The 12,449-nt window shown below is 40.5% G+C and overlaps 1 protein-coding gene across 10 annotated transcripts in view; it reads right to left on the bottom strand.

Moving 5' to 3' along the window:
* SLC10A6 (solute carrier family 10 member 6) overlaps window positions 1–12,449 on the bottom strand; it is a 52,764-nt gene that overhangs the window by 19,697 nt on the left and 20,618 nt on the right. For 3 of the 10 annotated variants that reach the window (XM_042935968.1, XM_042935969.1, XM_042935970.1), the window contains 4 exons: window positions 11,818–11,900; window positions 11,252–11,382; window positions 10,844–11,022; window positions 10,216–10,486 (listed from right to left, as the gene is read on the bottom strand). The exons of 1 other annotated variant lie outside the window; for it this stretch is intronic. In XM_042935968.1, coding sequence (XP_042791902.1) covers window positions 10,216–10,472 — 257 coding nt within the window. In that variant the 5' untranslated portion in view covers window positions 10,473–10,486; window positions 10,844–11,022; window positions 11,252–11,382; window positions 11,818–11,900. Of the gene's footprint in view, window positions 1–10,215; window positions 10,604–10,843; window positions 11,023–11,251; window positions 11,383–11,817; window positions 11,901–12,449 lie in introns of all 10 variants that reach the window. 6 more of the 10 variants (XM_042935973.1, XM_042935971.1, XM_042935977.1 and 3 more) reach the window with 5 other exon arrangements.

Here is a 12,449-nt window from a genome sequence, read left to right as displayed (position 1 = left end):
TGGGAATCTATCCCTAGAATGTACTATCAAAACTATGAAAAGACATGTGCCCAAGGTTATTATATATGTATTCAATATACCTTTTCTACCTGGCAATCTCTGGCAGTAGTGTTCCAGGAGAGTAGAAGTGGAAACTGTAAAGCCCCTTGAAGCTTCAGTTTGGAAGCAATAGGGCATCACTTCTGTGTCATTGTATTAGTCAAAGTAAGTCACCAGACCAGCCCAGATTCAAGGGATGGGGAATAGGTACCCCCGTCTGGATGGGAGGACGAACCTTATCACATTACAAAGGAAGGTGCATACAAGAATGGAAGGAATCTGTGGCCATATTTTGCGATCTATCAAAGACAAATACTAAAATATTCGCAGTCAAAATAATACGTGGAGCTGGCCTCAAAAAAAATCCATTGGGTAAGTGGGGACAGAAATGAAATGCGATGGATCATAAGTTAATAATTGCTAAAGCTGGGTGAAGTATACCAGAGGGTTCACTATTCTTTCCACTTTTATATATATTTGCCATTTCCCACAGTAAAAAAATAAACAAATGTCCCTTCCATCTTTGTGGAAGACTGTATATCTCCCACAGTGATAGCAGTGGGAGACTGCTATCAATCTGGTGATTCAGGATTTTTTTGTATCATATTTTACGTTGAGAGGCTTTGTTGTAAATCTAGTATAATGCATACACCGGCATGGGGGTATCTAAAGCATCTTCTGCCCAACCCTGGCTGGCCTTGGGCTTTTCCTTCCTCAGTGCTGCTGTGTACCTCTCTGCACTTAGAATATTCATCCTTGAGGAACAGCTCCCATTGCCCTGTAGACATTTTTATTTGCATTATCTCACATACTGTACCTTACATAAGTGCTTGTTTACCTATCAATGTGTGGTACACTTATCAACTCTGAGTTGCTTAAGGGCAAGGACTATATTGACCTCCACACCCATAGGATCTGGCAGTCTCATGCTATAGCATCTTGGAGGAGCTCATTAAATACCAAATAAATGTATAAATCAAAGAATGAACCAATGTATCAAAACACTGGTGCTAGGACAATGTTCTCTCTGCTCTTCCTCATATGTCACATATCTGCAAGTGAACGTTGCAAATCTTAGTGAAATGATCCCTTTACACTGAATTGCAATGGTAAACATCCCAACCGTAATCCAGGAACAGAAATTTTCAATTAAGAGATAACTAAAACCATGCTTTCCCAAGTTCAAATGTGAAAAACATTTTGAGGAGCAAATATTTAGCTGATTGGAGTCCTTTTCAGAAATCCAGACTTAGGTAACTCACAAGTGATTATAATTTCCCTTCTCCTCTTATTTCTTTTAATCTTCTATTTTCTTTTTAGTCTTCTAAGATTTTCTTTTATGCAATCCTATTTTATTGCTGCTTATTCAATGAATAGAGGCTTTTTCTTTGTTTCTCTTTGAAGCAATCACACAATACACCTTACTCTGTAGCTTGTTGCTTTTTTTAATCCACTTAATCATAGGTATCCCTTCAGGACAATACATGAAGCTTAAACTCATTTGCTTAAAGAATGAAGAGTACACCATGATCTAAATATGTCATAATTTCTTCAATCACTTCATTAATGATGAATAAATTGCTTTGAGTGTTTTTCCATTATAAACAAAGTGATGATAAACATTCTTGTATGTATTTCCCTTGAAATAATTCTTTTATTTCTGTAGATTCCTCAAAGTGGAATTGTTTTATCAAAGGTTTGTTTTTTACTTTTAATAGATACTGCCATATTATTTCACAAAAAGATTGTTACATTTCACAATCTTTCCCACACTGAGTATGATCAATCCCTTTTAATTCTCATGAGAACATTGAAAAATGCATCTCACTGATAGCTTGTTATACTGTCTATGTGCTTGTGCTTTCTGTCATAGTCCCTGACCTTTTGGATGTCCTCTCCCAAGCAGCCTTGCTTGTCTGACTTTTTCTTCTTTACTTGTAGGAGCTCCTTTAAAATTAGACTATGTATGATCATGCGTAATCAAATAGCTTCAGCGAGCTTATTGCATGGTTTTGACTACACTGATGGATTTTGCCATAATAAATAATGAACACTGAGATATTCTCACGTGTCCATTTTTTTTAATGTTTTATTTTTATTTTTGACAGAGAGAGAGAGAGAGAAACAGCATGAGCGGGGGAGGGGCAGAGAGAGAGGGAGACACAGAATCGGAAGCAGGCTCCAGGCTCTGGGCTGGAACTCATGGACTGTGAGATCATGACCTGAGCCAAAGTCGGATGCTCAACCGACTGAGCCACCCAGACGCCCCCACATGTGTCCCTTTTTTAATGGCTTCTGAGTTTCTTGTCTTGTTAAAGATCTCCTCTCCTGAGAGTATTTGAATGTCGTCCCCACTTTTTACTTCTTTTTAGGTTGATATTTTGTATTTATATTTTTAGCTCATCTAAAATTTATAATTTATATGGTAGAAGATCAGAGGCTAATCTATTGTCTTCTATAAAGAGGGGCAAGTGTGTTAATCTAATTCACTAAATAATTTTCCACTAAATTGAAGTCCCAACTTCATTATGTGTTACATGTCAAAATGTACTCAAAATGTACTCTAATCAAATACTAGACTTTTAAACACGGTGTTTTCATAGTGAGTTTTCACATGTGGTAGAGCAAATACTTCCACATAAGTTTTTTTCAAACTTGTCATAGCAGTTCTTGTACATATGTTATTCTTTATGAAGTTTAAAATTATTTTATCCTGGGGCACCTGGGTGGTTCAGTCGGTTAAGCTTCTGACTTCGGCTCAGGTTACGATCTCACGGTGTGTGAGTTCGAGCCCCCATCAGACCCTCTGCCGTCAGCACAGAGCCCACTCCAGATCCTCTGTCCACTCTGCCCCTCCCCTGCTCATGTTTTCTCTCTCTCTCTCTCTAAAATAAATATTTTTAAAATCTTCAAAAAAATAAATTAATTAAAGTAATCTATCCTATTAAGAATGTTTACTTTGGGGCGCCTGGGTGGCTCAGTCGGTTAAGAGTCAGACTCTTGATTTTGGTTCAGCTCATGATCTCATGGGCCGTGAGTTAGAGCCCCACATCAGGCTCTCTGCTGTCAGAACAGAGCTTGCTTCAGATCCTCTGTTCCCCTCTCTCTCTGCCTCTCCCCCACTGGTTTTCTCCCTCCCTCCCCCCACTTCTCTCTCTTTCTCAAAAACAACTAAAAAAAAAAAAAGAATGTTTACTTTGAGCAAAGACTTCTTCCTAACTAGAGGAACAGGTAAAGGAAGAAAAGCAGTTTGCCACAGTTCTCAAACCCCTGTCCACAAAGAAGGTGTTTGGGAAGCGTTTCCCAACTCTTAGCCTACAATAATGCTACATTCCTTGACTCTTCATACTAAGTCCTGGGAGAAATTCCATATTACATCACTCTGATCTTGAACTTCTGGAGAAATTGCACAGCATGTTTCCACTGAGTTGCTTTGGCACAAACAGCAGAAAGGTAAGATTCATGACTGTGGGAAGCAAATGTGAGATTTCTAGCAGACTGATTCTATATCCTCAATTACATAGGTTTCTGCTTCCATCCTTTACATGACTGTCCAAACCCGTGGTGTTTGGCAGATGGTGCTCTGCCAGCTGTTACAAACACCCGCAGAACTGTAAACAGTGAATGTGTGTGAGTGCAGTGCAAAGTCACACCTTTGGTTTTATTGCCATGAAATTCCAGTGTGGCATAAATGGAGGATGTAGCTAACTGGGTCTCTTGGCTGTTCACATATAGGAAAATTGTTGGCCAAGGCTGACTTCAATAAAACAAGATTCCACTTGCACTGAGAAGAATGGCATCATCATCCCCAAACTATTACAGAAAATCATGAGACTGCCTCAGCAAGTCTGGACAAACAGGTAAATCCTGCACCTCTCTTAAAATAAGTAGATTATCTATATACACATTATATTAAAATGCAATGTGTGTAAGTATACCATTTTGCCATTGGGTTTAAATTATTCAAATGCTCTTTTAGTATCAAACTAATAAAATTAGGAACTCTGACACTCAAAACTATGACAACACACACTTGCTTCTCCACTAGAAACAAAAGTAAAAACCATCTGGCTAAGCAGACAGACATGGGGTATGCTATCATATCAGGTGAACAGAGCCAGTCCCGGAAGAGTTAAAGGCCAGGTTTTCCATTCCCAGATATAAATGTTACTCCTGTCTGCTGCTTCTCAATAACAATAACTAGCATTTATTGGGGAGCCTGGGTGGCTCAGTTGGTAAGGCGTCCGACTTCAGCTCAGGTCATGATCTCGCAGTTTGGGAGTTTGAGCCCTGTGTCTGGCTCTGTGCTAACAGCTCAGAGCCTGGAGCCTGCTTCCGATTCTGTGTCTCTCACTCTCTGCCCCTTCCCCGCTCACACCGTCTCTCTCTCTCTCTCACACACACACAAATAAACATTAAAAAAAATTTAAAAAAACAATAACTAGCATTTATTCAACACTGCCTACTAAGCGTCATGCTTTTAGATATATTTTATCTTTTCATCTATACAATAACCATATATGTTATTGTAGTGTTTCTTTTTTTTTAATTTTTTTAAATGTTTTACTCATTTTTGAGAGAGACAGACAGACAGACATAGACAGAGCACGAGCAGGGGAAGGGCAGAGAGAGAAAGAGACACAGAATCTGAGGCAGGCTCCAGGTTCCAAGCTGTCAGCACAGAGCCTGATGTGGGGCTCACCCCTACGACCTAGGAGATCATGACCTGAGCTGAAGTCAGACGCTTAACCAACTGAACCACCCAGGCACCCCATAGTGTTTCCATTTCATAGGCAAGGAAACTAAGGTACAGAGAGTTACCAAAACTTGCATGAAGTCACATGGATTCAATCTAAGTTCTGTCTCTTAAGATGATCTCTGGCTCTCCACCGGGCCATGTCAGACTGACCTGAAGAATCTGAAGTTCTATTTGCCAGATGTCTGCTAAAGGACCAAGAGCTACTTTAAAGGTCAAAGGTCCAAATTGGCCACTGAAGCCCTCAGGCTCCACCACCACCCTCGGTCAGAATCCTTTCTCTGCAGTTCACGACACAACTACATCCTCAGGTAAGTATGGACCTTGTATATCAAAAGTTGTCAAACTAAAGACTGTGGCAGCTGTCCTGAGTTGCACCAATAAACTGATTGCATTTCAAGCGGGGTTTTTATAACACACACAGGCAATTAGAAACTTTCCTTCAGTCATTCACTCAATGTCGGTGGAGCGCCTACCACCATCAGGCTGGCACTGAGTATGCAAAGCTGAAGAAACCCTCAAGGAGATTACAGACCTAGTGGGTGAGGCGGATTAGGAGATCAGCTATTAAAACGCCCTCCTACAGATGATAAGAATTGCATACTTGATGCTATGGGGACAGATTGGGAAGCCATCTCTGTCAAATAGTTTAAGGAGAAACATTAAAAACTGGGGTGGAGGGAGGGGGACACAGAGACCTTATAACTTGCTTATCTTTTCCTGTTGTACAAAATACTTAAAAAGACCTCAGATCCACTTCTGGTTTATACCCAAAAGAATTGAATGCAGGGACTCTGACAGATTTGCACGCATTGCACGCATAGCAGCATTATTCACGACAGCCAAAAGATGGAAATGACGGATGTGTCCATCAACAGATGAATGGATGACTACATGCGCTATATATGTATGATATACAGCCTTAAAAAAGAAAGAAAATTCTGACATGTGATACAACATGGATGCACTCTGAAGACATTATACTAAGTGAAGTAACCCAGATACAAAAGGACAAAAGTTTTATGATTTCACTTGTACGAGATACTTAGTCAAATTCACAGAGACCGAATGGTGGTTGACAGGTCCGAAGGGAAAGGAGAGTTATTGTTTAGTGGGTACAGAGTTTCAATTTGGGAAGATGAAAACGATACGGGGATGGGTGTTAGTGACTGTACAACAGTGTACTAAGGCCACTGAACTGCACACTTAAAAATGGTTAAAATGGTAGATTTTTATGTACTGTATACTCTTTAAAAAGGACCTCAGAGAGTCTAACCCATTGACTTTACAAAAGAGGAAACTGAGGTCCAGAGAGGTAAATTGCTCAAAGTCACACAGCTCCTTGGGCAGAGACTAAAACACAGACCCTGACACAGTTCTCTTTTATCTGCCTCATATAATAACTCATGCAGTATTTTGTGCCTGGTGAGATTCTAAGTACTTTATATATATTAATTCATTCAACCTTCACAACAATCCATGAGGTAGATTATGCTTCCCCCTATTGTAGAAGTGAGGAAACTGAAGCATAAAGAACTTATATAATCCGCCAACATGACAGTTAGCAAGTGACAGTTCTACTTCCTGGCTCCAGAGTAGACTTTACTACTACTCTGTAATGCTAGATCTTAGTTTTCATGTCCTACCCTCAAAGGCAAGAATACTGTCCATCTTTAGGACAGTAGATTGCAAATATGTCCCCAATTCTTCACCCCATTCTTAGCCATGCCCTCTGCAGTGTGACTTTGCAGCTCATCCTTCAAGAGGCAGAATCTACTTCTCCATTCCTTGAATCTGGAAATGGCCAATGGAATGTGGTGGAAAGTAATGATGAACTGGTTTCCAGCCCAGACATCAAGAGACCTTATATGCTTCCTCTTTTTCAGAACCCTGCCTCTGACATATGATTGGGTCTAAGCTAACCTGCAGGAGATGAGAGACCATGTGGAAGAGAGCCCAGCTGTCCCAGATGAGGCCATCCAAGACCAATCTACATTTATCTAGTCCCCAGACATGTAGAAGAACCCAGCCAAGGTTTGCTGAGCTCAGTCAAGGAATAGGATAATTTTTTAGATTCCCCATACATACCAGCCAGTAGCTTTCTAGCACAATTACAATGAAGGATAATGTTATGACTAGAAGGGACAGAATTGGCTTTTCAGGCTGTGGGAACAACACGGGCAAAGGAAAGGTGGGAAAGTGCGGGGTATATTCAGAGAATAGTGAATAGTCCATTTCGACTATAGACCATTGTGCTTATTGGGAAATAAACCCAAAGAAGTAGGGTAGACCTGGCTTAGTTGCTACCTAAGTTACTAGATTCTGAGAAGCCTTTAAATGCCTAACATGTTCATTTTCCCTTTACAATACCATAGGGAAGTGTTAGGATTTCCAGCTACAGGAAAGAGGTCCCAAGTCAGGATTTAAATATAAATAGTCTGACCCCAGAGCCAGCCTCATCCACTTACTACAAAACCATGGTGGAGAGAATACTGTGAAGATACTTTCATTGGCCAAGAAAGAAAGTATGAGGGCCTGCCCTGAGGAAATGGCCTTGGAGATAAATAGGAAGAACTGGCTGTGAGTAACAAGCAAGAGGATGGGCGACAGGTCTAGACATCGGATTGAGTGAATGAGGTGAAGACTGAAAAGAGCCACAGGGGACTGCTTAGATGCTGAGCTCAGATGCCTGGGACAATGATCAGCATTATCTTCAGATACACAGAATGCAGAAACTGGCTCATACGTGTTGATTCTGAAATGCCCTGCTTGGGGTGAACAAACACATGAGAACTACAGGTAGATTGAATGAAGCACAGAATTAAGGCATGAGAAATATGTGAGATCTGCAGAGAGCTAAACCGCAATTTCCTCATTTGTGAAATAAAGTTATTGTTATAATTCTTCATGAATTTTATCCAGCATGAAAACAGAATTCCAATCAAGCACTGTCTCCTTTATTTTTATTTTTTTGGCCTAGAAGTTATTTTTGTTGGTAATCAAGTGGGAAGAAATGTAGTGAACTTCAATATCGTTTCACTCAATAATACTGAATTTTCTCCGACTTGCAATTTTTATTGAGAGTTAAGATTTTATTCTCATATCTATAAGCTTTTGAAAATGTAATATTTAGTCACCATTCTAAAATTTCATTTCTTACAGGTTGTATTTTGCTTATTTTTTGTTTTGTTTGTGAGACTCAGAATCAATTTAAAAGGCAGGGGTGGGGGGGATAGTTAATAATTACTGCATGTACCTGGCATCCTGCATGTATATTTCCTCCTTAAAATATAGTCATGTGGGGAACAGGTAATTTTAACCCCATTTTAGAAATGGGGAGGAGGCTTATAGGTTAAATAATTTGACTAAATGAAAAGCTAATTAGGTATAGAGTTGGCAAAGGGAAGCAAAATGAGTTTTATCTTTTATAGACTTCCTACTCACTAGTGCTTTTATTATAATGTTGGCTAAGAAAAGATGAAGTTAATAAATGTTCTCTTTCCCAGAGCAGAAGTGTTTGAGAACACTGGTTTAAGATTTATGCTCCTACTCAGAACAGAAGACCGAGTTGTGTTAATAAATTCATGGAAGAATGTGCCTAAATGGCAGACTGATGAGAAACAGATGTGACTTCAAATCTGCCTTCTTCTATGCTCGGCTGCAGCACTTGGCAACCTCCTTAGCCAATCTGAGTCACAATTTTCTCAGCTGTAACATTCAGAAAAATAAAAGGTCACTTACAAGGTTATTATGGGAACCAAGAAAGAAGAGAGAGTACATGAAAGCATCTACCTCATGCCCCTCAACAAATTCAATAAGTAACATTTCCTTTCTCTTTCCAAAAGCAGATAGGTCCCGCATTTATCGCTGATAGGTAGACTCTGTGGAAAGAATATTTATCATCTTCCAATTATTACATTAATGATCAAGTTTATTGAATTTGAAACCACAATGCAAATTAATGCATTGTTTTGAATTCGTGATTCTTTTCAAGTCCCTGGTAAGTAGGTAACTAAAAACATTACCATATGAAGATTAATTCCTCTGCATGGCATGAGCCCCTTAACATTTACAGGTGAAATATGTTCATGTGCTAAGCATTCAACACATGCAGGGAACTAGAAACCCAGAGCTGCAGCTGATTCACTAAAGTGAACTCCCAGCACCATAAGCACCTCTGATTCATTCCGTGAATCGCATAATAAATCTCAACTAAATGGCACACACATTGAACAAAGATTTACATTTATAAGTCATTCTTCCCCTGGGCAGGAGGTGAAACAGTTTGTTAATAAGGAAGCAAAGAATCTAGAAACACCACTGGGGTTTTTTTTGTTTTTTTGTTTGTTTGTTTGTTTTTGCTTTTATCTTTCTGATTGTGACTTCTCTACTCTTTCTTCAAATGCTCTTTTTCAGCACCAAAACATGTACTCCCAAAGATATGTGATTAATTCATCCTCATTAAAGTGTAAATCGGTGATAAAGCCTAATGTCTCCCAAGGACATTTATTTACACCATAATTGGAAATAAGGTCCCTGACTTACATGAAAGGAATTAGATTCTAGTGATGAATGTTTAGTCTGCAAAGCAACAAGAAAGAACATTTTTAGGGACACCTGGGTGGCTCAGTCAGTTAAGCATCCAACTCTTGATTTCAGCTCAGGTCATGATCTCACAGCAGTGGGTTCAAGCCTCACGTAAGGCTCTGTGCTGAGTGTGAACCCTGCTTGGGATTCTCGCTCTCTCCCTCTCTCTATGCCCCTCCCCCACTCAGGCATGCACACTAGTTCTCTCTCTCTCTTTCTCTCTCTCTCAAAATAAATAAACATTAAAAAAAAAAGATAACATTCTTAGTCCTAAAACTCTGTATGTTGCTCTCCAAGTCAACTCATTAGGCCATCCCCCTGCACTTAAAACAAGATATGTCTATCATATACCCTTAAAGCTCCTTTATCCAGTCCCCCTAAAGACTTGTTTCTTAAAGTAGACTCAAATGTAACACCTGATGAGAGCATGGAGGGTCCCATTCTGGTTCTGCCGCCACTACTACCACCACCACTCCAGCTACCAAACAAACCCATCGTTAGCTTCCTGGGATTCTCGGCCTACATCTTGGGAGACTGTGAGCCAGGACTGTGGAAGCTACCAGTGTGGGTGAGAATGAGTTCATGCCTAGGAAGGGCCACAGGGTGAGGCGGAGACCTGCTTCTCCTATGACATATGAACCAACCCCACTACTCAGAGAAACAGTTGCCAGTGAAACAGAAGACGATCACAACAAAGTACATCTTAAGCTCAGAAAGGAAACTCCTTGCAGGACTGAACTCCATAATCTCTACCTAAAGATTGGCAGGGTTTTGAACATGAACGTTTCAGTGCTATCAGGGGCGGGCTTCTGGGTTTCCCTAGTGTAACTTACCTGAGATCCATATCTCCATCGACCCAGAAGGTGAAAATGTTTGAGATGGTTCCCCCTGGGCAGCACCCCATGACGAGAACAGCAACGGCTTGGGCTGGCTTCAGAGAGAAGCTGATGGCCAGGAGATAGGCCGTAAGAGGCATGAGGCCAAACTGGCAGAGCAGTCCTACAGCAATGCCCCAGGGTCTCCTGATGTGCGACCATAGCTTCCGGAACTCCACAGAGCATCCCAAGGAGAACATGAGCAGGGCCATCATCACAGCCGACACCACTGTGAAAACAAGTTCCAGGTTCCCATGTACCTCCGGTCCCACGGGCAACTCCTCCTCCGAACTGTTAGCAGGGCAGGCTGAGCTGCTGGAACAGTTTGCTCTCATCTCTTCATCTCCTTAAGACAGCATGACAAATGAACATCTGCTGCAACAGCTAGGCAGGTCTATTCTTCCACGTTTTGTAATAACACAACCAAGTCATGCATGGAGAGTCATTCCAATAGCTATTGGCCAGCCAGGTGATTCATCCTAATCTGATCAATGTATTCATGAGTGGCATTATAAAAGTAATTATCATGGGCATGAAACATATAATAAACTGGTAAGTAAGGCTTTCCACTTCTGTTCTTACTCACCACTGAATATTCAAGCGAAATGAGACAAGCAAATTTATTGTCAAGTGGAGTGACTGGGCTGTGTCGTCAGCATCACGCTATGTTCCAAGAAAATAGGTTGAATGCCAAGACATAATTTCTCCAAATTCAATGGGATTTCAAAGAACCAGGATGCAATGTTTTGCAGAGGGGAAATCTAACTGGAAAAAACAAAGGCACTAAGCCAAAAGCCACTCCCCATAGCATTAGCAAAAAAACTCTATCGAAAATATTAAAGCGAAAGATCAGTTATGAAATGTCGAGAGGGACTAAGGATATTTTCAGGAGTGCTTCAGAATTAGTTTCAGTTTCTCTTCTTTCTATTTCTACTAGAATTTGTCTCTAAAGCCAATAATTAAACACCTGTAAGAATAATATGGTACTAAGCACCTGATTTGTTTCATCAAATGTGGAAAAATTCTGTACCCAAAATAATTCAAGGAAGCTGTCACTTTCCTTTGGAGAACAGAGTCGGCTTTCAGATGCCACACCCCTGGCCCTCGTGGTGAGGTCTGGGAATTCTGCAAAAGAATGTAGTTAAGAGTTTGTCATGAAGGCTGGAGACAAAGTCTGAGGCCAGTTTCTGACCGCAATGGCCCAGGGGCCCTTCTGTGTTTCTTAACCACACAGATGCACATTTCATTGGCAAAACCAGACAGGAAAATATGGTTCCATGAAACTAAACCTACAAAAGAGCAGATGCCACACCCTTTCTCACAGAAAGCAGAAAGTTTATTTATGTGGCAAAGGTTGGCAACAAGGCACACTTTGTAAAACACCTCTACCTGTCTTAAGAGGTGTATTAGCTATGCATTGTTTATTTTTGGACTAGCAAAGTATTTTCCATGACAAAATGCTCTGAGCCTGTTTACTACATAAAAATACAAGTTAAATACAAATTCAAAAATAAAATCTAACTATTCGAAGAAAGTATAAACTGGCTCAGGCAAAGATACCTTAAAAGCAGCTCTGAAATTAAAACCTTGCTGGAGGCCATCCGAAGTCAGCACGAGGGCCTGCTGCCACCAACTCTTGATTCCTGCCCAAGAATAAGCCTACATTTACACCAAGCTTGGTAAGCCTGCCAGAAGACAACCCAGAACCACCTGTGCTGACTGATGCAGAGCTAGGCAGAGAAATGGACACTTAGGAATTGGGTTAGGTCTCTGGAAAGCAGAGATGCGGTCAAGCTGAAGAAGAATGGAGGAGGGAGACAACAAACATTTCTGAGCACTACTATGTAACATGACATGCTAGGTGCTTTACACATATGTGTGTGCCTGGTAAACCAGAACTTTTTTTTTTTTTTTTTTTTTTTTTTTTTGCTTTAGTGAGAGAAGGTATCACATTATTTCTGTCTGGGTAATGTCAAAAGGGCTTTCGGTACATCTTCTTTGTTCCTGGAATCAATCAAATGGCCCTTCTTAATTATACAAATTTGAGTTTAATAAGCCACTCAACATCAAGGACAATGTGATAGGAACTTTTGTGATTTGGTTGGTACTTAGCCCTGAGAGCTGGGGAGAAGGGGTTATGTTTTCATAGTGGATATTAGGAAACTTCTAAATTGGAAGGTGACCTTGGACAC

This window comes from Panthera leo, chromosome B1 (genome assembly GCF_018350215.1).
Source record: "Panthera leo isolate Ple1 chromosome B1, P.leo_Ple1_pat1.1, whole genome shotgun sequence".
NCBI lineage: Eukaryota > Metazoa > Chordata > Mammalia > Carnivora > Felidae > Panthera > Panthera leo.
Note: the sequence above shows the minus strand (reverse complement) of the source record. Positions and strands in the feature narration are given on the sequence as shown.